Below are 18,338 nucleotides of genomic sequence, written 5' to 3'. Positions count from 1 at the left end.
GGAAGGAAGGAAGGAAGGAAGGAAAGGCGGGGTCATGTGAGGCAGCTGCGGCCCGCTTCTCACGCGCACGCGCACTGCTGCTCATGAGCCATTCTTATCTGATTGACAACATGGTTCATAGATAAAAGATGAGGTGTCATTCGATTTCGTTCACTTCAGTGCTTGACAAGCGACACACGTGTGCCGTATCCCAGACAGAACCGGTTTGAACCCTCCGACTTGACACGTTTGGACCTGATAAGCTGGCGGGGACTAACCAATCAAGTGGCGGCCAACGATTGAACTCGGATAAAAAGGGCGCAGGAGGCTTTTGTTCTGAAAGTCTTTATGTGCAAGATTGATCACCACAAACATCTGAAAGAAAAATCACAATAAAATTCCCCCGATTTTCTCCGCTTTTCCCTACATAAAATCTCTTAAATAAACCCAAAGCTTTCTTATACACATATATTTCTTTTCGTCTCATTTAATTAAGCTTGAATTTCGTCGCTGTGCTCCCGTCACGTCCGGACAGCGTCAAGGGGGCGACGATGGCGCCCGATTGGTCACGGTTTGGCTTCCCGAGGCCGCCATCTGGTCCCGCTGGCTCCGTTTGGCACATTGAGACTAGCATGTAGCGAGTTAGCAGGCGATGCTAGAAAAAGGCGCGCAAATGCTCCAAAAGTCAAGTCGTTTTGAGAGGCGAGCACCCTTGGCGCCGCTCAACCCTAACCCACAAACCGATCCTACAAGCGGGTGAGCTGGCGAGCGCGTGCTAGCTAAACACTCGTCAGGCTAACCACGCTCACAAAGTCCTCGGGCCGTGCCGACGGCAGCAGCCCGGAGAACACTGGGAAAGACTTGGAATGCGGTAGAGCACTCATCCTGGAATGTCGGACAGCCTCGATCGAGCGTTCCAAAGCCTGAAAGTCCCGCGACAGGCAGGCAGTCTTGTTTGCATTGGGATTGCGCAATCTTAACAGATTGTACCACTCCAATGTCCTTCCCAGGTTGTTGTGAAAAAAAAAACATTCTAGAATGCTGCACATCATTCCAGACTCTTTATTTTGGACTCCGCTACAACATTTGACGACGACATCTCGGATGTTTTAGGATGGTGGGAAACGCACGACGACGATGATATTGCGGAATATTTGCTGATGGAGATGGCGGCCTGCGTGCGCGCGTACGGACGTACATATTATGGGCCGGCCGCTGTCATTGCAAAACGTTCATTGGGAGCTTGCGGTGGCCTTTGACCGCGCTGCGGCAAGGCGCGAGAACATTCCGGGAGAACGTCTCAGGACATTGGAGTACACGTCGGAATGTTTGGACCCTCGACACCCAACGGTCACGGGACGGACCGCTTTTGTCGCTCGCACCGCACGAGGTGAAGGTACCCTACTCGACACCGGAATGCTCTGTTACCTTCTGGTAACCGGCCGGCACCGCATGTTGTGCAACATTCTAGGACATTGTCGACAAAGCATCGGACGAAGAGCGACAAGCTCTCGGGGGTTTCTTAGCATTGGCTAGGTGGCTAACGTGGCTGGCTAGCGCTGGGCGTCACTCCGCTCGCCGCCTTTCAGAGCTCACTTCCCTTTTTTGGAGGGCAAACGGCGCCGCTACTTGTGACTACTTCCTGTCCCAGTCAGCCAGCCCCCCCCCCCCCCCCACAGCTGTTGATGCAAACACTGACGACAAATATACAAGTATCAGTTTGTATAGCGAGAGGCTGCAGGGACAGCTCTCCAGTCCGTCCACTTCCTGCTTCCCGCAGCGGAATGTTCCACCCGCCCCGTGAGTAAGAGTTGGCACTTGATGCACTTGGAATACACGGAGAGAGAGGGGCGGGGCGGGGCGGGGCCGGCCAGGGGTGTCCGATGCCCCCTGCGGCCTTTGCTTCAATGATGGGAGGGCAGGGATGTTACGGGTGTCCCGCTGAGGCGGTGGGGCTTCATGCAAAGTTCTTCACATGCTGCTTCCGCTCCACGACCGGCGGGAAAAATGAGCTAGTGTGTGTTTGTTTGTGTGAGAGTGAGTGTGTGAGTGAGTGAGTGAGTGAGTGAGTGCATGTGTGTGTGTGTGTGTGTGTGTGTGTGTGTGTTCACAGGCCGTTGCTGTTGCGGTGCGTGAGGGGGGGTTTGGAGAGCTCCACCACTCCGGCGGTGCGACTCTTGCCGATGACTTTGGGCGCGCGGCGCAGCAACTTCTGAGCTTCGCTGAAGGCCTCCGTCAGCTCCTTCTTCCACTGCACCAACTCGGGGTCGCTCTGCGGCCGACACGCGTCTCAGTCTGGGTGCTCGCCAACACATGCCGTTTTGGGTGCGCGCGCGCATTTCTATGCATAGCGGTGTGAACGCGTGCACAAACGCGTGCACGGACGTGAGTGCATGGACGTGAGTGCGTGAGTGCGAGTTAGTCCAAGCTGAAATGTGTGTGTGTGTGTGTGTGTGAGAGTTTGTGCGCGTTACCTCACACTGCAGCACAAACTGCTTGCCTCCTTTAATGCGCAGCAGGATGCACTTCTTGTCTTTAATCTGCGTCTCCTCCACCGAGACGATTTGCTCCATGGTCAGAAGGTTTTGCTGGGAGGCCAAAAAGAGCCCGTCGGTCACGTGATCACGCGCCAGCTAGCATAAAGCGCGACCGGCGGCGCAGGTGCCAGGCGGGCCAAGACAAGCCAAGCCACACGCTAACATTGGAGCCGCTCAAACGCAGCGGAAGCGGCAGACGCCCGATAAGTGGAGACTTGTCCAGGGGCTTTTGGGGCCCGAGCGCTGGCTACGCCGCTCTCGGAAGGAGCGGCTGGCTCGGTCGGCCCTCTCGTTGCTTGCCAGCCTGAGCTCGCTTGGAGCCAGGTGTCAAGGCTCAAGAGTCCAAGTCTGACTTTGAGTAGGGGTCAAAGGCGCCACGCCACGCCACGCCAGGCAGCTGTTGCGCTAGCTAGCGGCAGCATGGGGAGGCAAGGCCGGGGCGTGGCCGGCAAGGCCGGGGCGGGGCCAGCAAGGCCGGGGCATGGCCGGGGCTGGAGTCTACAAACCTACAACACTCACCGAGTCTTTGAGTTGCGTCAAGTGTTTGGCCAGCCATGTTTCCTTTGCGTGTTCAATGCGCACACACACAAACACACACACACACACACAGAGACACACAGAGACAGACAGACAGACAGACAGTGAGAGCGTCTGCACTCGCGCACAGCACAGACGTCGTCCGTGAGCGGCATGCGGCGACTCACCCGTGACTCCCCCTCTCCCCGCCACTCCACGCGGTTGGGGAAGAGATAAAAGTAGCGCCTCTGCCACTGCGTGAGGAAGGGGTTCCCCAACTTCAGCATGTAGCCGTGCATGATGCAATCCTTGCCCAGCGCGTAGTCTGCGGCGAGAGAAGGGCAGGTCATCCGTTAGTTCCGCCGGACTGCGTCGGAGGCGGCCGGGTCCTGACCTTCCTCGTGTCCCAGCTGTTTGTTCTTGGCCCTCTTGCGGGCCTCGTTCTTGTCCGTGTCCGAGTTGACGGCGTCGTAGACCGTCTCGGCCACTTCCTGTTGCCAACGCTCGGAAATGACCAGCGGGAAGTTCTTGTACAGCTCCTGGTCGCTGTCCAGCAGCTGAAGACACAAAGGCGCACGCACTCGCTCGTTTGTCGTGCAAATGACGCTCAGACTTTCTTTCTCTGCTCCTTTGTTTGTGCATCCCATTGACCTTGATGCCCTTGGTGTCCTCCTCGTCAAAGGAGCCGATGTCGAAGGCGTCGGCGGCGTTGACTTCTCCTCTGGGCGGGATGAGCGGCGGCGAGTACTGCGCGCACACGCATTGCGGTTGAGCCAGCGAAGGCCGAGGGGGCCCGCCGAGGGGGCCCGCCCCGTGCGTGTGTGCGTGCGTGCCTGCGTACCTTCTGCAGGTAGACCTGCTGCCAGTCCAGGCCCTTGAAGAAGGGATGTCCCTTGACCTCCGAAGCTCTGATGGACAGCGCGCGGTGGGTGAGCGTGACTGAGCTGGCGAGCAGACATGAAGATTGGGCTTACCCTCGTCCCTGGCAGCCCAGCCTCTTGGAAACGTCGCGCTGCAGGAGCCCTTCCAGGAGTTCCTTCAGTTCCGCGGTGAACGAGTCGGGGAGCTCCACGTTCTGATGCGGGCGGGAGAGGAGCGAGATGAAGAGCCGCAGCTAAAGTTCAGCTCGCCACAGTTTCTCTTACCATGGTCAGCGTCATCCTGTCGATCTCGTGTTTGTCTTTGGTCTTGTGCTGCCTGAACGGGCTGTGCCTGAGGACACACACGTGACACTCTGGATAAAAGGTTTCACTCCCGCGCTCCAATTTGGTGGTCTTCTTCTGGACAGACTTACCCTCGAAGGAGCTTGAAGAGCATGCAGCCCAGCGAGAACCAATCGGCGCTGCTGTCGTACGCCGTCCCCTTCTGCAGAACCTCGGGGGCCATGTAGCCGTGGGTGCCCCTGCAACGGGCCCAATCTTAGCGCACCTGCCGCACGCGCCACCTGGCCTTCCCTCCGGCGGCCCCACTTACACGCTGGCGTGCGGTTTCTTCTTGGAGAAGTCGCAGGCAAGGCCCAGGTCGGAGATGCGGACGTGACCGTGCTCGTCCAGCAGGATGTTGGCGGGCTGCGGGACAGAGGCGTGGGTGGGCCGTGGGTGGGGCGCGTTTGTGGGCGGGGCCTACCTTCAGGTCCCTGTAGACCACAAAGCGGTTGTGCATGTGCTCCAGGCCCAGGATGATCTCGGCGGCGTAGAAGCGCATTTCCTTCTCGCTGAAGACGCCGTGCTGCGACAGGTGGTAGTGCAGGTCGCCGCCTGCCACCGCCGAGCGCAGACCGGGTTCAACGCGACGGCCGAACGAGCCAGCGACTTTGGCGATGTTGCCGCGCTTACCATTCATGAGGTCCAGGATGAAGCAGAGCTTGTCGGGCGTGTGGAAGGCGTACGTCATGCACACGATGAACGGGCAGTCCTGGCAAGAAGGCGCAGGTTAGCCCCGCCCCCGTCGGCCCCCCCGTCGCCCCCCGGCGCGCCTCACCCCCGTGCTGACGAGCGACAGCATGATCCTCTCGTTGAGCGCCAGCGTCTCGCCCTGCTTCATCTTGATGCGCTTCTTATCCAGACACTTCATGGCGTACCTGCGTCAGGAGAAACAAAGCGCGTCACGGCAGAAGGCGCGACCCACGTGTAACGAGAGCGGCCGTCCGAGCCAGGCTCACATCTTTCCCGTGTCGGCCTTCCTGCATCCGTACACTTCGCCGAAGCCGCCGCGGCCGATGATGCGGTGGACGCTGAAGTCGTTCATTGTCAGCTGCTGACAAAAGACACCAGAAAGGCCAGATGTGGCGCTTGACTCGGACGTGCGCAAGACACGGGCGGGATGGGGTGTTGACGCCCTGACGTGGCCCGGCGTGGCCCGGCCTGCCCCGGCCCGGCCCCTCCTCTCCCCGCCAGCGAGTCAACATGCGCTACTCACGTGGATGTTGAGCTCCACGTTCTTCCACTGGCAAAATCTGGTGAACTTGTCGCTGCGGACGAGAGGAGGAGGAAAGAGGAAGAAGGAAGGAAGGGGTGAGCGAGAACAGAGGGAGATATGGCGGCTGGTGGGGCTCTCCCTGTGTCTCACTACCTCTCGATGAATTTGAGGAAGATGCTCCCCCGCAGGCTGTCGCAGATCTCCACGATGTAGGGCTGTTGGACACAGCTTAGCGTCATGCCGGAGGGGGGTGAAAGGAGGTGTGTGTGTGTGTGTGTGTGTGTGTGTGTGTGTGTGTGTGTGTGTGTGTGTGTGTGTGTGTGTGCGCGCGCCGCTTACCTGGAAAAGGGCGGGGGGGACCAGCTTCTTGGCCAGATGACCCTGGACGTGGTCCACGGCTTTTTTGGAGAAGGGCTGAGAGGGAAAGCAAAAGGCCAAGGGTCAGTCGGGGCCCCCGAGCGGCTCTACCAGAGGGCGGCTCTACCAGCGGGCGGGTCCTCACGTGCGAACACGACAGCAGCTCCTTCATGATGTAGCCGTCGTAGATCTGACGACTGCGACTGAGTCTTTCCTCCTCCGAGTCCAGCTTCTCGTACTCTTTGATCTGCGAGAGAGAGCAGAAGAGGGACGGCAGGCGGGTCAGCGCCGAGGGGCCGGGTCCCACCCAAAAGCAGAGCCCGACAGTCACTGACTTCCTCATAGAACTTGAGCTGCGGGACGGCCTCGTCGATCTCGTTGGTGCAAAAGTCCTTGAAGAGCAGGAAGCCTGCCGACAAGTCACGCGACACGGTCAATCCGCCGCTCGGACCTGAGTGACAGCTGGCCCGAGGCATTAAGACGGCCAGCGGACACGTGTCGGCCCGCACAACCAAAAACACACACAGGTGGCGAAAAGCAGACAAACGCAATCACAAAACATGACAAGATAAAACACACACACACACAAATAAGACAAGACACGCATGCGCAGTCGTTGCGGTCCCAATGGGTAATCAAAAAAAATGGACGTGCCGCTGGCTGCCAAAAGAGGACGACGCGTTGGCTCGCATGCGGAAACATTTGGTGTGAGCGAGCGCACTGGCCCAATTGAGAGTCCGCAAATTGCGCCTTGTCGCCGGCGCCCGGCGGGAACGACTTGACACCTAACGCCCGGCCGGCTCCGTTTGCCGCCGCTCCCTTTTCCTCATGGCTTGATTTGTCTTTCCGTCAATTTCATTTCTCCCCATCGACCGGTTAAGACACGCGCGCACGCGTTCTTCTACGGGTCCCGTCGCCGTGGCAACCGCAGTTGCCTGGCAACCCACGACTCTCCATCATCCATTCCACAAGTCTGACAGACGGAGAGGGGGGATGCCAAGGCAGACTGAGAACAAGAACAACAAGGGGGGGGGGGGCACAGAAAGAAAGAAAAAGAAGAAAATGCACAGAAAGACAGACACACACACTAGCGCAACATGAAAAGATGGCGGCGCGCAGGGGCACGGACGTAGCGGCACGTAGCTCTCCCACTACTTCCAAAATGTATTTCTTCAGCACTCAAATCAATTGTTTGCAAATAGCCGCAAATACGATGCGGTCGAAGCGTACGTCGTCAGGCAGCGGGCGGGCGGGCGGCGGCCTGCACAGCAAAATGTTTTCCTCCTTCTCGGCGGCAAATGTTCAACTTCCCCTTGCGTAACGTGACACGGCCGGTTACAAAAGCGGAACAGCAAGGCCGCCAGGGGCACTCACCAATCTTCTGGTTGAAGATCTTGTCAAAGGTGAGCTCGTCACGCTCCTCCAGATATTTCTGCATCACGCTGCGGATGCTGAGGACACAAAAGGGAAGCGCGTTTCAGTCGCCATCGAGCGGGACAGACGGGACCCGCGGCTGGCTGGCTGGCTGGCTGGCTGGCTGGCCGGCTGGCCGGCTGTGACCAAAATGGCTCGGAACATTGACAAAAACGGCCCGGCCCCTTTTGGCTGACAATAGGAAACATTGTTATTGTCTGCATTTTCTGGATGAACACACAAACTTCCTCTTTAGAGATAGTCGCCAAGGCAACAGCAGCCCCCCCGCCCCCTTTGATTGACAGGCCACCGAGCGGTCACGAGACGACACAGCGGAAGCCAAACGAGCCGTCGTCGTCGATGCCGCCGCCTTTCTTCCTCATTGCCATCATCCACCGGCGCCGGAAGTCGTAGCGCAAAATGGCGCCCGGCCCCAAAGTCGTTGAAGAAAGACAAACAGCGAGCGGCTCGGCTCGACTCGAGCCGAGCGTCAACAGGCCAGAGGCGCCCGGACCGGTCGCTGTGCAAACGCGCCTTTCAATATTGACACGTCAAACACATGACGCTGGCCGCAAGAAGGCCGTGGAAAACAATCAGCGGCCTCCGTTTGCCCGCGGGTGCACCTTTCTGAAAGCCTTCTTCTTGGTTCAGGTAGACGCGCCCGTTCATTTGCTGCTCGACAAATCGGTGGGCCTCCGTTTGATGGGGGGCGGGGCCTTTTCTGGGTCGCCGTTGGAAACGAAGGACTCTTCAAGCGCAGGAATCGCGCAACAGAGGAAAAGACCATCGCGCAACGGAGGAGAAGACCATCGCGCTTGCGGGTGCCGAGAATAACCTCGGCGCGGGCGCTCTCGGCGATTAGGGCCCGCCGTGCGGCTAATCCTTACGACGCCATTCCATGAGCACACCGGCGACCTGTTGCACGTTATTGGCTCAACGTTACAGAGCAAGAGAGAGAGAGACGCAAGGAAGGAAGGAAGGAAGGAAGGAAGGAAGGAAGGAAGGAAGGAAGGAAGGAAGGAAGGAAGGAAGGAAGGAAGGGAGAGAGGGATGAATGGGTGGTGGAAGCAAGGAAGCAAGCAAGAAAGAACGAGACGGAGGGAACAACCAAGCAAGCGAGGAAGAAAGAAAGGGATGGAGGAAGCAAGCAAGGAAGCAAGCAAGCAAGGCATCCTGCTATTCCGTTGCCAGGAAGCCTCAGATCACGCAAAGCCGTCGGGCTGGGTCCAATCCGGGTTGTTCCGTTGCGGAGCGTATATCGATCGGCGTGTGGTTTGCCCCCCCCCTCCCCTTCCTGTGACTAAACTTGCTCGACTTTGGCGCCGTTTAAACTTCCAGCTGTTGGCGCCGCACGCAGCCAGGCAGCTTTCCCGATGTGCTGTTGTTTGGGGTGCAATTTGGTCGCCGTCAAATTATTTCCAGTCATGTATTGAAACGGATCAAGCAACGTACGGGCCAGAGTCACGGCCTGGGCCGCCGGGAAATGGGCGGGATACAAAGATAGCCTCCGTGTGTGTGTGTGTGTGTGCGCGGTGTTAAAATGCGCACATATGCGTGCAGCGCCTCATTTGGTGTCCCCAAGACAATGAAGATGCAAATGACCTTGGCGTACAGACAAGTTTGACTCGTACCTGGGCTCGGGCAGGATGATCTTCTTGCTGGCTCTGGCGGCAGGGGTCGACTTGCTTTTCTCCATCGCCATCAAGTAGCTGACGTCAGCCAGCACAGCCTCCAGGTCAGCCATCTTCACGCTTGCTCGACAGTCGTTCACAAACGCGGGGCTCCTCCGACGCCAGATGGGACCAGCATCTGGGGGGTGGGGGGGGGGGGCGTTTTGTTGTTGCTGCTGCTGCTGCTGCCGCTGCTCCTGCTGCTGGGCTGGACTGAGTTCCTGCGAATGTCCGCGGCTTGCTCACCGTGTCATGCCGCTGGCGGTCTTCAGCGAATGTTCAATCGGCGATCTCGTAATCCCATTAAGTGCCCTGAGGGATCCTGGCGGCTCGATACAGCATGTGTCTCCTTTCAAGCCCCGAAGACAAGGTCCACGCCGGCCGGCCGGCCGAGCTGCTGGCGGGCGGGCGGGCGGACGCTTTTTCACACGGTGCGCGTTTGCTCCGGTCGAGAAGCTGAAAAGATCCGCCAGCTGCTGCGCCTTTAAAGCAACCCCCCAAAAAAAGGAAAAAATAGAAAAGATTCTCGTCGTAAAGCAAATGTCCCCCAGCGAGTAAACACGCGCGAGGGAGCCTCGTTTGCATTCCACAAACAGTCAGTCCGTCCGTCAGTCAGTCAGTGAGTCCGTCAATCAGTCAATCAGTCAGTCAGTCAGTCAGTCCTGCCCGCACCGACTTCGCCTCCCGGGCCGCGTAACGAGCCTGGTCCTTCTTGCGAGCTCGCGTCAGGATGCTAAACACGAACGACAGCGATGCTCGCTGAGCTCGTTAGCACGCGGCTAGCCAAGAAGCTAAACGTTACGACGGCGATGTTGCCTTAGCATCGGGGCTAGCCAGGATGCTAAGGCGCCGTCGCCCGCCTCGATAGCGTCGCGTGCTGAGCACAATTTGTCAATAAAGATTGCCACTGAAAAAAAGCTTGCCGCCGAGCTAACACGCTAGGCTAGCGGGCTACCCGGCAGGCAGGCAGGCAGGCAGCTCGACGTATGTGTTCGGTTTGGGGGGGAATCGGGCGGCCTGCAAAACGCGCGGGCGTCCCAAGCGACGTCAACGGGGCCAGACAGCTTCCATGGCGCTTTGGGGAGCTTCAGGGGCGACGAGAGGCTGCACTTTACTTGCTCAACTTTGCCTGCCTCCGCGACGCAAATGGCGGCGAGAAGAATGAGAATGTTTAAAAAAGAGCAAAGGGCGGAGGGCACCTGGGAGACCACCGGGGCTTTGGGCGGCCGCGTCCCGACCGACACACGGGAGGGAAGTCTAGGGGTGGGGTAGGGGGGGCTTCGTGCTCCGCCAGCTCCCCGCGCGCGACTCCTTCCGAACGGCTGGCCGAGCTGGGGGCGCCTCTGTCCGGCTCGGGTTCCGTGGCTGGGATTCGGTTTTATCCGTCGGGCTCACCAAGCAGATGCTGGTCGCTGCCCGGTTCCGGTAGCGAACATGTCTCGGCGGCAGTGGCAACAGCTGCTATCCTGCGTGTTTTGGTCAATTTTCGTTCGATGGCGCGGCGGCGGCGGCTGCTGCTGCTGCAGCCGTTTCTGGTGCCTTCACTTCCTCCCACTGCGGCGGAAGAGGACGACAAAACACGGAGTGGCTCATCAGACGGAGCCGGATCAGTGTTCGCTTCGGTAGAAAACCTTGTTAAATGGGACTTGCGTTGCGCGCGCGCGCGTGTATGTGTGTGTGTGGGGGGGGGGGGATGCATCAGACACACGTTATGTTCACCATTAATGTGCAAGAGCCTACTGATGACGTCATTTTCGAGCGTGTGTTCTAAGCATCCTTTTTGGTCAAAATACAAAAAGAATGGAGACACCGGTGGATCCTGTTCCCTTCCCAATGTAAAGGTGACTCGTTCAAACCCGTCCATGTTGAGCCGCTCGGCAAAGTCAATAGGGAGGGAAAGTTCAATACTGGGAACAGGTGTCGGCACAGCACCGAGAAGCAAAGAACAAATAAAAGACAGGAGGAACCAGTTTCCAAGTCCTCGAGCGTGGCTCATTTTGATTCTTTCTTTTTGTCTTGCATACATCAAGTGGGACTTTTCCTTCTCACCAGCACGGACGGACCTTACGGGTTCGCATATTCCGTCGACAGACAAATGAAATGAAAATGTCAGCATGCAGGGGTTGACTGGAGTCATTCATTCCTTCACCCACCGCTAGATGGCAGACATGGCTCAGTAGCGGCCCTCTACTGCAACGTGAGTAGGACTCATGATTTGGGGGCTGCTTTTGAAGTGACAAGCAGAACAAAGAGAGCACACTTGGAGTGCATCGTAGAAAATGGAGTTCTAACACTTTAGGTCGGCTTCTGGTCCAGCGGTTTTGTGCGAGCGAGCGAGCGAGCGCTCCTCATCGATCAATGTGCCAACCCCCGCTCCGCCCCGCCCCCCACGTGTTTGGCGTTTGTGGAACACCGGCCACAAAAGAGAAAGCGCCGACCGACCGACCGACCGACGCTTGTGAGTTTGCCGGCCAACCGGAGGATTCCATCTTCCTCCAAAGTTAGCGAACCCTCAGCAGCCACGGGCGGGATGGAGCGCCCTCGAGCCCGCGCGAAGGACAACACGAGAGGAGCACAGGCATGTTTAGGAAGGACGCTTTATTGTGCTTGCGGGAGGGGAGGGGAGGGAGAAGAGGGGAGGGGCAGCCAGGCCGGACTGGGCTGGGCTGGGCCGGGATGGGCTGGCCCGGGCCGGGCCGGATCGAGCGGGCCTCTACTGCTGGATGCGCCTGATGGACTGGATCTGAGGCGTCTGGCAGTGCGAGCCGAACTCCTTGAAGTGCTTGTATTCGCCGCAGTGGCGGTCGCACTCCATAACGTACTGGTAACCACGGTAACCGGGGTACTGGTAGCACACGAAGCTGGCGACACAAGGCAGCGAGCGCAAGGAGATGGTGTGAGCCGAGGACGGCTCTGGCTACCTCGAGTACAGAACGCCGACAGTACGCCGACTGTTCCACCTGCGCACGCACGCACGCACGCACGCACGCACGCACTCTTTTGTTTGAATCTCACTTCATTTCTTTTTTTACTCACGCTCCAGACTGGACCTTGAGGGAGCCCACTTCGTTGTTGCACCAGCCCATGGCCTGCAGGGAGGGGTAGTCGTCGCTCAGCTCGCCCTTCCGAGCCAGGAAATTCTCACGCTCAAAGATGGTCATGCGGCACTCTCGGTGGTTCTGCCGGACACCAGGCGCACTCAAGCCGGGCCTTTGCGGCAGAAGCGGGCGCTTTTACGGGGGCGGCACTTACCGCGCAGGCGACGGGCCTGAAGGAGGTCAACCTCTCGATGCGGTAGGCGTTGCTGCCCCCAAAGGCGTCGCTCTGGGGGTACTCGCCGCGCTCCAGGACCAACTGCTGGCCCTGGAAGGAGGCGTGCTCGTAGCCCACCCAACTGCAAAGAGAGCAAACGGTCAGCGCGTGGCTGGCCGGCTGGCCGGCCGGCCGTGTGTTGTGCGCACTCACGCGCCGCTCTCCACGCGCAGCGAGCGCACCGTCTCGAAGCCCAACTCCATCACGTTGGCGCACTCTGACGTGAACTCGTGGCGCCGGCCCTGGAAGCATTCCTCGTCGAACACGATGATCTGCCGCATTGTCATCATCATTTTGCATCCGTTACTACTTGTTGGTCATTTTGGGCCACACGTCACGTGATTTGTTGCATCTGCGGCGCACTCACCTTCCAGTGGCCGGAGAATTTGGTGCAATGGTGCGTCATGTTGTAGCTGTGAGGAAGAGCCGCATGGTTAGCCTTACGCCAGCGATGTCAGTTTGTCTGTCATCCTGCCTGCCGCTGAGATTCCCGTTGGCTTTTTGTTCGCAACGTGTTCTTACTGCTTGCTCAAGAATACACCATGTGATGGAAGCGTGGCTCGCTTGCTTACACTCGCTTGCTTACACTCGCACAAATGAGCCAGGACTCACCTCCTGAGCGGCGGATGCTCTTTGCTGCCGATGAGGGCGAATGAGAGGAACCGGGGGGCCCCCCGCTCTTTTAAAGCCTTCCCTGGCAGGGGGCCACCGCAAAAGGCCCCGCTCAGCAAGAAGAGCGGCCGCTCGCTCCTACTTTTGTGTGTGAGCCGAGGCGCCGGCCGGCCGGCCGGCCGGCCGGCCACGTGATAGGACCGCTTCGCCGCATCCCAACCAGGCCAGGTGCCGCCGGAGCGAGTACACGCCAAAGAAATGGCCTCGTGAAGAACAGAAGCTTCAGGCGCACGCAAACACTATATGATCATGCTAACTAGCAAGTAGCGCTCGGGAACTAGCAGGCCACTGGCGCATACTGCTGTAGTCGTTAGCGGGCGAGGCGCTAAGGGAGAAGATGACCCTTTTGCTATGCTAAATGCTAGTGTTGGAGTATAGACAGGGGGGGGGGGCTATTTCCGTCCTCGGCGCAAATCTAGCGCAGTTGAACTTTTCTTTCTTTTGCTATCTTAGAAGGAGGAGGCCCAACAAAACACTGAAGTGTAGAAGAGAAGCTAAAAAGGACACAGGTTTTGGCTTTGCCGTCACTCATTTGAAAGAAAACAAATGCAAAACAAAACACCACTGCTACTTTGTGGAGTTTCTTTGGGGGGGGGGGGGGGGGGATAAACGGCTGACGGAGGGATGACCTCATTGTACCCCCGCAGCGACACCCAACTAACCCCCCTATACATTCTTTCCCTGTCTGTCAAAACAACAGCATCAGCGCTTTCCTCACAGGGGTGGGGGGGCTTCCAGGGCTTGCCACGACCCGGCCCAACTGTGTGATGACGCGGCGTTTTCTTTCTGCGGGCCCTCGGCCTTTGCCAGGCTATAAAAGCGGCGGCGCCGTGTCAAACGTGAACGACGCCGGCGAGACCGCTCCGACGCCACACGCAGGTAAGAAGACGCATTCGCGCAGCAAAACCGATTGGATGGAAAATGTAACTGCCCAAAGCAAAAAAAAAAAAATAGAAAACTGGCAAAACGTCGCCATCGTTGCGGTTCCCCGTTAACGGCGGGGTGGTGGAGAAGGTCGGCTCCACGCCTGCTGGCCTTGCGTGAAAATTTGACAAGAGTTCATTCAAGCCCCGTCCCGCCCCTAAGAGCCCCACCTGACCAAGGTTCCTCCAGCGTCCATCCTCAGATGGACCTGTGCTTGCAAATTCTCTCTTCCCCCCATCCCAACATCCTGCTTCTTTTTGCCCCCGCCATAAAATTGATTGCAATCACGACAGTCGTGGATGTGGTATATCCCTCCCTCCTCTCATGATGTCGTTGAATCCCAATGTTCTCCTGATTTGTGTTCAGTTTGAGATACCCTGTGTTTATTTTCTCTTTTGCCTTCCAAATTTGAATGAGCCTCGATTCACTCCTTCCAGCGCCCCGCCCCGCTCGCCATGTCTCAGACCGCCAAGTCCGCTTCCAGCCAAGGCGCCGACGCCAAGAACAAGGGAGGTGGACCCGCCGCCTCCAGCAAGGTCTCCAAAACCGCCGGGCCCAGCCAGGGAACCTTCAAAGTGAGTCGGACGAGCAGTTGGCACGAGCCCATCCATCGGATGAGCCGGCCGGCTTGACCGTATGGCCAGTAAGCACGCTTGCCAAGCTTGGCATTTTGTCTTGCAGTTGACGCTGTTTGACCAGGAGAACTTCCAGGGCCGCTCGCTGGAGCTTCAGAGCGAGTGCTTGAACATTTGCGAGCGAGGCCTGGAGCGAGTGCGCAGCATCATCGTGGACAGCGGCCCGTAAGAGCCGCACATCTGCCGACGTTACCTTTCTCCGCTCATTGCTCTTCCTCAACCTTTCGCCGCCCGCCCGCCCGCCCGTCGGTCCGACCGCCCCCTCCACCTGCCCCCCATTCTTCCAGCTTTGTTGCCTTCGAGCAGACCAACCTCCGTGGGGAGATGTTCATCCTGGAGAAGGGAGAGTATCCTCGCTGGGACACCTGGAGCAACTCGTACCGCAGCGATTGTCTCACCTCGCTCCGGCCCATCTCCATGGTACGCACGGTCAGCATATTCCCACGGGCTCGAGAGGGTTCCCCTTGTCGCGGTTGGGGCGTGGAGAACTCAACGAGCGTCCCGACGCCCCGGTTCGGACGCCCTGCGGCCCCGGTTGAAAAACATGGAGCTTTTTCGATTCTTCATTTTCATGCCGTTTTTTCTTTCGGTCTTGCGCGAATGTGCTTGCGCTATTCTATGCGCGCGATGTTAGCCATTCCCCGTTTGCCTCCCTGACCCGGATGTTGTTTTAGCCATCAGCGAACGGCGTGGGTGACGTTAGTTTTTCTTCCCTGTGGGCGCGCGCCCCTACTGGAACAATTCCTGGCTACGCCTCTGCTGGATGCTATGGCTAATTGCAATCCAAAGTCAAACCAAGTGTGCTTTCACGTCAATCTCATCACATGGCAATAAAGCGGACTTGACTTTGAGTTCAACGAGGCGGCTCGACGCAAACGGCAGCCACTATCGGCATCGCGCTGGCTGATCGAAAGGACATTGACTTAGCGCTGGTGCTGATGTTGACAGGACAGCTTGGAGCACAAAATCTGCCTGCATGAGCTCTCTGACTTCAAGGGCAACAAGATGGAGATCCAGGAGGACGACGTTCCCACCCTGTGGGCGCACGGCTTCTGCGACCGGGTGGGCAGCGTGAAGGTCCCGGGCGGAGCGTAAGTACACTACGGTACAGCGCAGCGCTAGTCTGCCACCCATACATTCGGGTTACCATCTGCGCCGAGCTCGGGCTGGAAGGGGAAGGTGGCTGCACGCTGGCTGAACGCCGGCTGGGTCCGCAGGTGGGTGGGCTACCAGTACCCCGGCTACCGAGGCTACCAGTACCTGCTGGAGAGCGGCGACTACCGGCACTGCAACGACTTTTCGGCCATCCAGCCTCAGATCCAGTCGGTGCGCCGCATCCGCGACATGCAGTTCCACCAGAGGGGGTGCTTTGAGCTCACCCCCGCCGCCGCCGCCGGCAGCAAGTGAAAGGGCCACGGCCCGCATTTCTACTGACTCCTTCATCCGGCCGGCGTCCAGCTGTCACGGCGCACTCGGCGGGCCGGCTTTCTGTGGTGCTGGTTAATAAAAGCTGTTTGAAAAAGGCTGCAAATATTTCTCATTTAGCCTACGTGAAGCGAAAACAAAGTTGGCAAAAGAGGGAGCACATTGCTAATGCAAATAGAGGCGCAGAGGCGACAACCACCGTTCCACACACGGGCCTTTTTATTTGAACGTCGGCAAGGAGGGAGGGAGGGAATGAAGGGAGCAAGGAAGGAAGATAGGAAGGAAGAAGCCTTTGCCACAACGTCCAGCGAGCGGGTCGGTCCCGTCCTAGTGGGGGAGCTGGTGGGCCACCAGTTTGTAGTGGGAGCCGCACGAAGGGCAGCGCTGGGCCTCGCCTTGGTGGAGCCAAAACCAAACCACAGTGGTGTTGTCCTCCTCGCCTGCGCACACAAGCGACCGACCCGGTTAGGCTCGCTCACTCGCGTCATCGGCATGGGGAGTGCTTGACGGCAACGATGAGGCGCGTCCGCTCTTTGGCTTTGCCTTGAGCTCCTTTCAGCTAGCTTCTCGCCCGCCCACGCAAAGGCGCTTTTCCTTGGGCCGAGCCACCCCTTGCCTTGTTTGGGGTGCCGCGTCAATTTTTGTGGGGTGCAGGGGCTCGCTACTTACACACGCATCCCACGATCCTCTTGTCGGTGATGGAGGGCACCAGGTGAGGATCCGCTTTGGAACCGGCGTACTCTTTGGGCTTCAACATGCTGTAGGGATCCTGAAGCACAGCGCACGTGGTTCCGCCATCACAACAGCAAAGTAAGTTTGCTCCGATACCGGCCCTCTAGTGGTCTGTGGCGGTATCGTAGGTTTGTTCCGCCAAATGGAATACATTTTCCAAACTCAAACGGCTTTAGCATTTGTGAATTATTCACCCATCCAAATGAGGAGAAAAAAAGAAGGGCATTCATGAATTGGCCAGTGAATCAGTTATTGGGATTTCCCTCTGCTGCCAATGATCAGCGTGTGATTGCAAAAACGGCCTGGTTTGCAGATTCTTACCGAGCCTTCCTTCATGGCGTTCATGATGATCTTCTCCAGACCAGTGGCTTGCTCCTCGTCCGTGGGGATTCCTGAAGCCACACGGCGCGTTAGATCTGGCGCCGTTTGGCTTGACGCCGCAACGCTCACATTTGAACAAAGTGGAAATCATTTGGATTCAGCATTTGACAATCGCTGTTGCTATCGATCGCACGTCGAGCGCGATCGAGTTGGATGTTGAAATAATTGGTCAATGTTTTCACCCAATATAATGGCAATTCCCTCCATTTATTCTGAACAAGCCACGGAATGTGCGATGGAGGTTTGGGTCCTCTGTGCTAGCTAAGAGGATGCTCTTTGCCGCTAGCTAAGAAGATGCTCTTTGCCATTAGCTGTCATTTACTCCAATGGTCTTACTTTGCACAGGACTAAAAGGAGGGAGGCCTTTGGGATTGAACAATTCACCTTGGTTGGACTTTTCAAATGCTGCTTTTTGCGCTCTCTCCCGGCCGTTCCAATGACGGCCGGCCGGCCGGCCGTGCGTTCCAATGACGGCCGGCCGGCCGGCCGTGCGTTCCAATGACGGCCGGCCGGCCGGCCGTGCGTTCCAATGACGGCCGGCCGGCCGGCCGTGCGTTCCAATGACGGCCGGCCGGCCGGCCGTGCGTTCCAATGACGGCCGGCCGGCCGGCCGTGCGTTCCAATGACGGCCGGCCGGCCGGCCGTGCGTTCCAATGACGGCCGGCCGGCCGGCCGGCCGTGCGTTCCAATGACGGCCGGCCGGCCGGCCGTGCGTTCCAATGACGGCCGGCCGGCCGGCCGTGCGTTCCAATGACGGCCGGCCGGCCGGCCGTGCGTTCCAATGCGGGCCGGCCGGCCGTGCGTTCCAATGCGGGCCGGCCGGCCGGCCGTTCCAATGACGGCTGACTAGGGCCCTCTTGAAAGGTCGAGCCCCTGCTGCACGCAAGTGCCAACTCCCTTGGCATTATTTCGGGACGGCAAAATGACACTGACTGTTGGACTTCAGTGACGGCTAAGGAAACAATCGCTGTGGAAGCCATTTACAAATGAATGGAAAGGCTTGGAGCGAGCGCAGTAGCTTCTTCGTCCTTGTCGAGGACAAAGCTAGCCGTGCGGCTTGTTTCAGGTTCCGCGGCTCGGCACTCACCTCCTGCCGCCATGCTGCGGCTCGGCGCGGGCACCAGAGCGGGTCGGTGGTGGCCCACCAAGCGCCAGGGAAACGAAGAAGCTCTCACGGACCAACGCGCGAGTAACCTTGCGGCCGACATTTTGATTCTGTTTGGATGCGAAAAGGGCAGAAGAGGCGAAGAAGAAGGGAGGCGCCACGAAGAAGAAGACGACGAAGAAGAAGAAGAAGACGAAGAAGAAGACGGGGCCCCGACTACCCCTGATGGTCTTTTTTTTTTTAAACTAAAAAAAGTCTTGCC

At 58.4% G+C, this 18,338-nt stretch overlaps 5 protein-coding genes across 12 annotated transcripts; 2 read left to right on the top strand and 3 right to left on the bottom strand.

Annotated features, from left to right (window-relative positions):
• Positions 1-308: 308 nt before the first annotated feature.
• On the bottom strand, positions 309-10,459 carry grk3 (G protein-coupled receptor kinase 3). Of its 6 annotated transcripts, none has more exons than XM_061294109.1 (22): positions 8,852-10,459; positions 7,182-7,258; positions 6,143-6,216; positions 5,935-6,054; positions 5,790-5,864; positions 5,604-5,665; positions 5,451-5,502; positions 5,194-5,288; positions 5,013-5,112; positions 4,868-4,946; positions 4,659-4,789; positions 4,506-4,600; positions 4,327-4,434; positions 4,178-4,244; positions 4,007-4,107; positions 3,874-3,940; positions 3,684-3,779; positions 3,427-3,589; positions 3,221-3,357; positions 3,036-3,077; positions 2,454-2,567; positions 309-2,251 (listed from the first exon to the last, which is right to left on the bottom strand). In XM_061294109.1, exons 1-22 carry the CDS (start codon positions 8,962-8,964, stop codon positions 2,087-2,089), a joined length of 2,133 nt encoding a protein of 710 aa, XP_061150093.1. In that variant the 5' UTR covers positions 8,965-10,459; the 3' UTR covers positions 309-2,086. The 6 variants fall into 6 exon arrangements, with proteins under 6 accessions (XP_061150093.1, XP_061150094.1, XP_061150095.1 ...); XM_061294110.1 differs by having other exon boundaries at positions 5,194-5,285; positions 8,852-10,458; XM_061294111.1 differs by having other exon boundaries at positions 5,953-6,054; positions 8,852-10,458.
• A 1,010-nt stretch (positions 10,460-11,469) lies between these two features.
• On the bottom strand, positions 11,470-15,129 carry cryba4 (crystallin, beta A4). 3 transcript variants are annotated; one of them, XM_061294137.1, is made up of 6 exons: positions 14,832-15,129; positions 12,570-12,615; positions 12,356-12,474; positions 12,143-12,284; positions 11,927-12,069; positions 11,470-11,751 (listed from the first exon to the last, which is right to left on the bottom strand). In XM_061294137.1, the coding sequence occupies exons 2-6, from the start codon at positions 12,606-12,608 to the stop codon at positions 11,604-11,606; spliced, it is 591 nt and encodes a 196-aa protein (XP_061150121.1). In that variant the 5' UTR covers positions 12,609-12,615; positions 14,832-15,129; the 3' UTR covers positions 11,470-11,603. The 3 variants fall into 3 exon arrangements, with proteins under 3 accessions (XP_061150121.1, XP_061150119.1, XP_061150120.1); XM_061294135.1 differs by having other exon boundaries at positions 14,746-15,128; XM_061294136.1 differs by lacking the exon at positions 14,832-15,129 and adding an exon at positions 12,815-12,950.
• Positions 13,593-14,639, top strand: LOC133163868 (beta-crystallin B1-like). Its single transcript, XM_061294144.1, has 3 exons — positions 13,593-13,753; positions 14,236-14,373; positions 14,480-14,639. Exons 2-3 carry the CDS (start codon positions 14,254-14,256, stop codon positions 14,600-14,602), a joined length of 243 nt encoding a protein of 80 aa, XP_061150128.1. The 5' UTR covers positions 13,593-13,753; positions 14,236-14,253; the 3' UTR covers positions 14,603-14,639.
• Positions 15,119-15,958, top strand: LOC133163866 (beta-crystallin B1-like). The gene is made up of 2 exons (XM_061294142.1): positions 15,119-15,524; positions 15,651-15,958. The coding sequence occupies exons 1-2, from the start codon at positions 15,439-15,441 to the stop codon at positions 15,838-15,840; spliced, it is 276 nt and encodes a 91-aa protein (XP_061150126.1). The 5' UTR covers positions 15,119-15,438; the 3' UTR covers positions 15,841-15,958.
• A 96-nt stretch (positions 15,959-16,054) lies between these two features.
• Positions 16,055-18,218, bottom strand: LOC133163865 (cytochrome c oxidase subunit 5B, mitochondrial). The gene is made up of 4 exons (XM_061294141.1): positions 18,059-18,218; positions 16,912-16,982; positions 16,528-16,627; positions 16,055-16,298 (listed from the first exon to the last, which is right to left on the bottom strand). The coding sequence occupies exons 1-4, from the start codon at positions 18,177-18,179 to the stop codon at positions 16,186-16,188; spliced, it is 405 nt and encodes a 134-aa protein (XP_061150125.1). The 5' UTR covers positions 18,180-18,218; the 3' UTR covers positions 16,055-16,185.
• Positions 18,219-18,338: the final 120 nt, after the last annotated feature.

Source organism: Syngnathus typhle, linkage group LG12 (genome assembly GCF_033458585.1).
Source record: "Syngnathus typhle isolate RoL2023-S1 ecotype Sweden linkage group LG12, RoL_Styp_1.0, whole genome shotgun sequence".
Lineage (NCBI taxonomy): Eukaryota > Metazoa > Chordata > Actinopteri > Syngnathiformes > Syngnathidae > Syngnathus > Syngnathus typhle.
The sequence above is the reverse complement of the archived record's forward strand: the minus strand, read 5'-3'. Positions and strand labels throughout refer to the sequence as shown.

Bases quoted from the DNA above. Each gene is read 5' to 3' on its own strand.
- LOC133163868 (XM_061294144.1), top strand. From the start codon at position 14,254: ATGTCTCAGACCGCCAAGTCCGCTTCCAGCCAAGGCGCCGACGCCAAG. The intron at 14,374-14,479 runs GTGAGTCGGACG...TTTGTCTTGCAG, and splicing joins CCAGCCAGGGAACCTTCAAA to TTGACGCTGTTTGACCAGGA.
- LOC133163866 (XM_061294142.1), top strand. From the start codon at position 15,439: ATGGAGATCCAGGAGGACGACGTTCCCACCCTGTGGGCGCACGGCTTC. The intron at 15,525-15,650 runs GTAAGTACACTA...CTGGGTCCGCAG, and splicing joins GTGAAGGTCCCGGGCGGAGC to GTGGGTGGGCTACCAGTACC.
- LOC133163865 (XM_061294141.1), bottom strand. From the start codon at position 18,179: ATGTCGGCCGCAAGGTTACTCGCGCGTTGGTCCGTGAGAGCTTCTTCG. The intron at 16,983-18,058 runs GTGAGTGCCGAG...GTGTGGCTTCAG, and splicing joins CCGCAGCATGGCGGCAGGAG to GAATCCCCACGGACGAGGAG. The intron at 16,628-16,911 runs GTAAGAATCTGC...GCTGTGCTTCAG, and splicing joins ACGCCATGAAGGAAGGCTCG to GATCCCTACAGCATGTTGAA.
- cryba4 (XM_061294135.1), bottom strand. From the start codon at position 14,870: ATGCTGACCGTGCGTACCATGGAGATGGGCCGGAGCGAGGTGAGACAA. The intron at 12,475-12,569 runs GTGAGTGCGCCG...ACAATGCGGCAG, and splicing joins AATTCTCCGGCCACTGGAAG to ATCATCGTGTTCGACGAGGA. The intron at 11,752-11,926 runs GTGAGTAAAAAA...TTGTGTCGCCAG, and splicing joins CTCAAGGTCCAGTCTGGAGC to CTTCGTGTGCTACCAGTACC.
- grk3 (XM_061294109.1), bottom strand. From the start codon at position 8,964: ATGGCTGACCTGGAGGCTGTGCTGGCTGACGTCAGCTACTTGATGGCG. The intron at 6,217-7,181 runs GTGAGTGCCCCT...ACTTGTCGGCAG, and splicing joins GATCTTCAACCAGAAGATTG to GCTTCCTGCTCTTCAAGGAC. The intron at 4,108-4,177 runs GTAAGAGAAACT...CGCCCGCATCAG, and splicing joins ACAGGATGACGCTGACCATG to AACGTGGAGCTCCCCGACTC.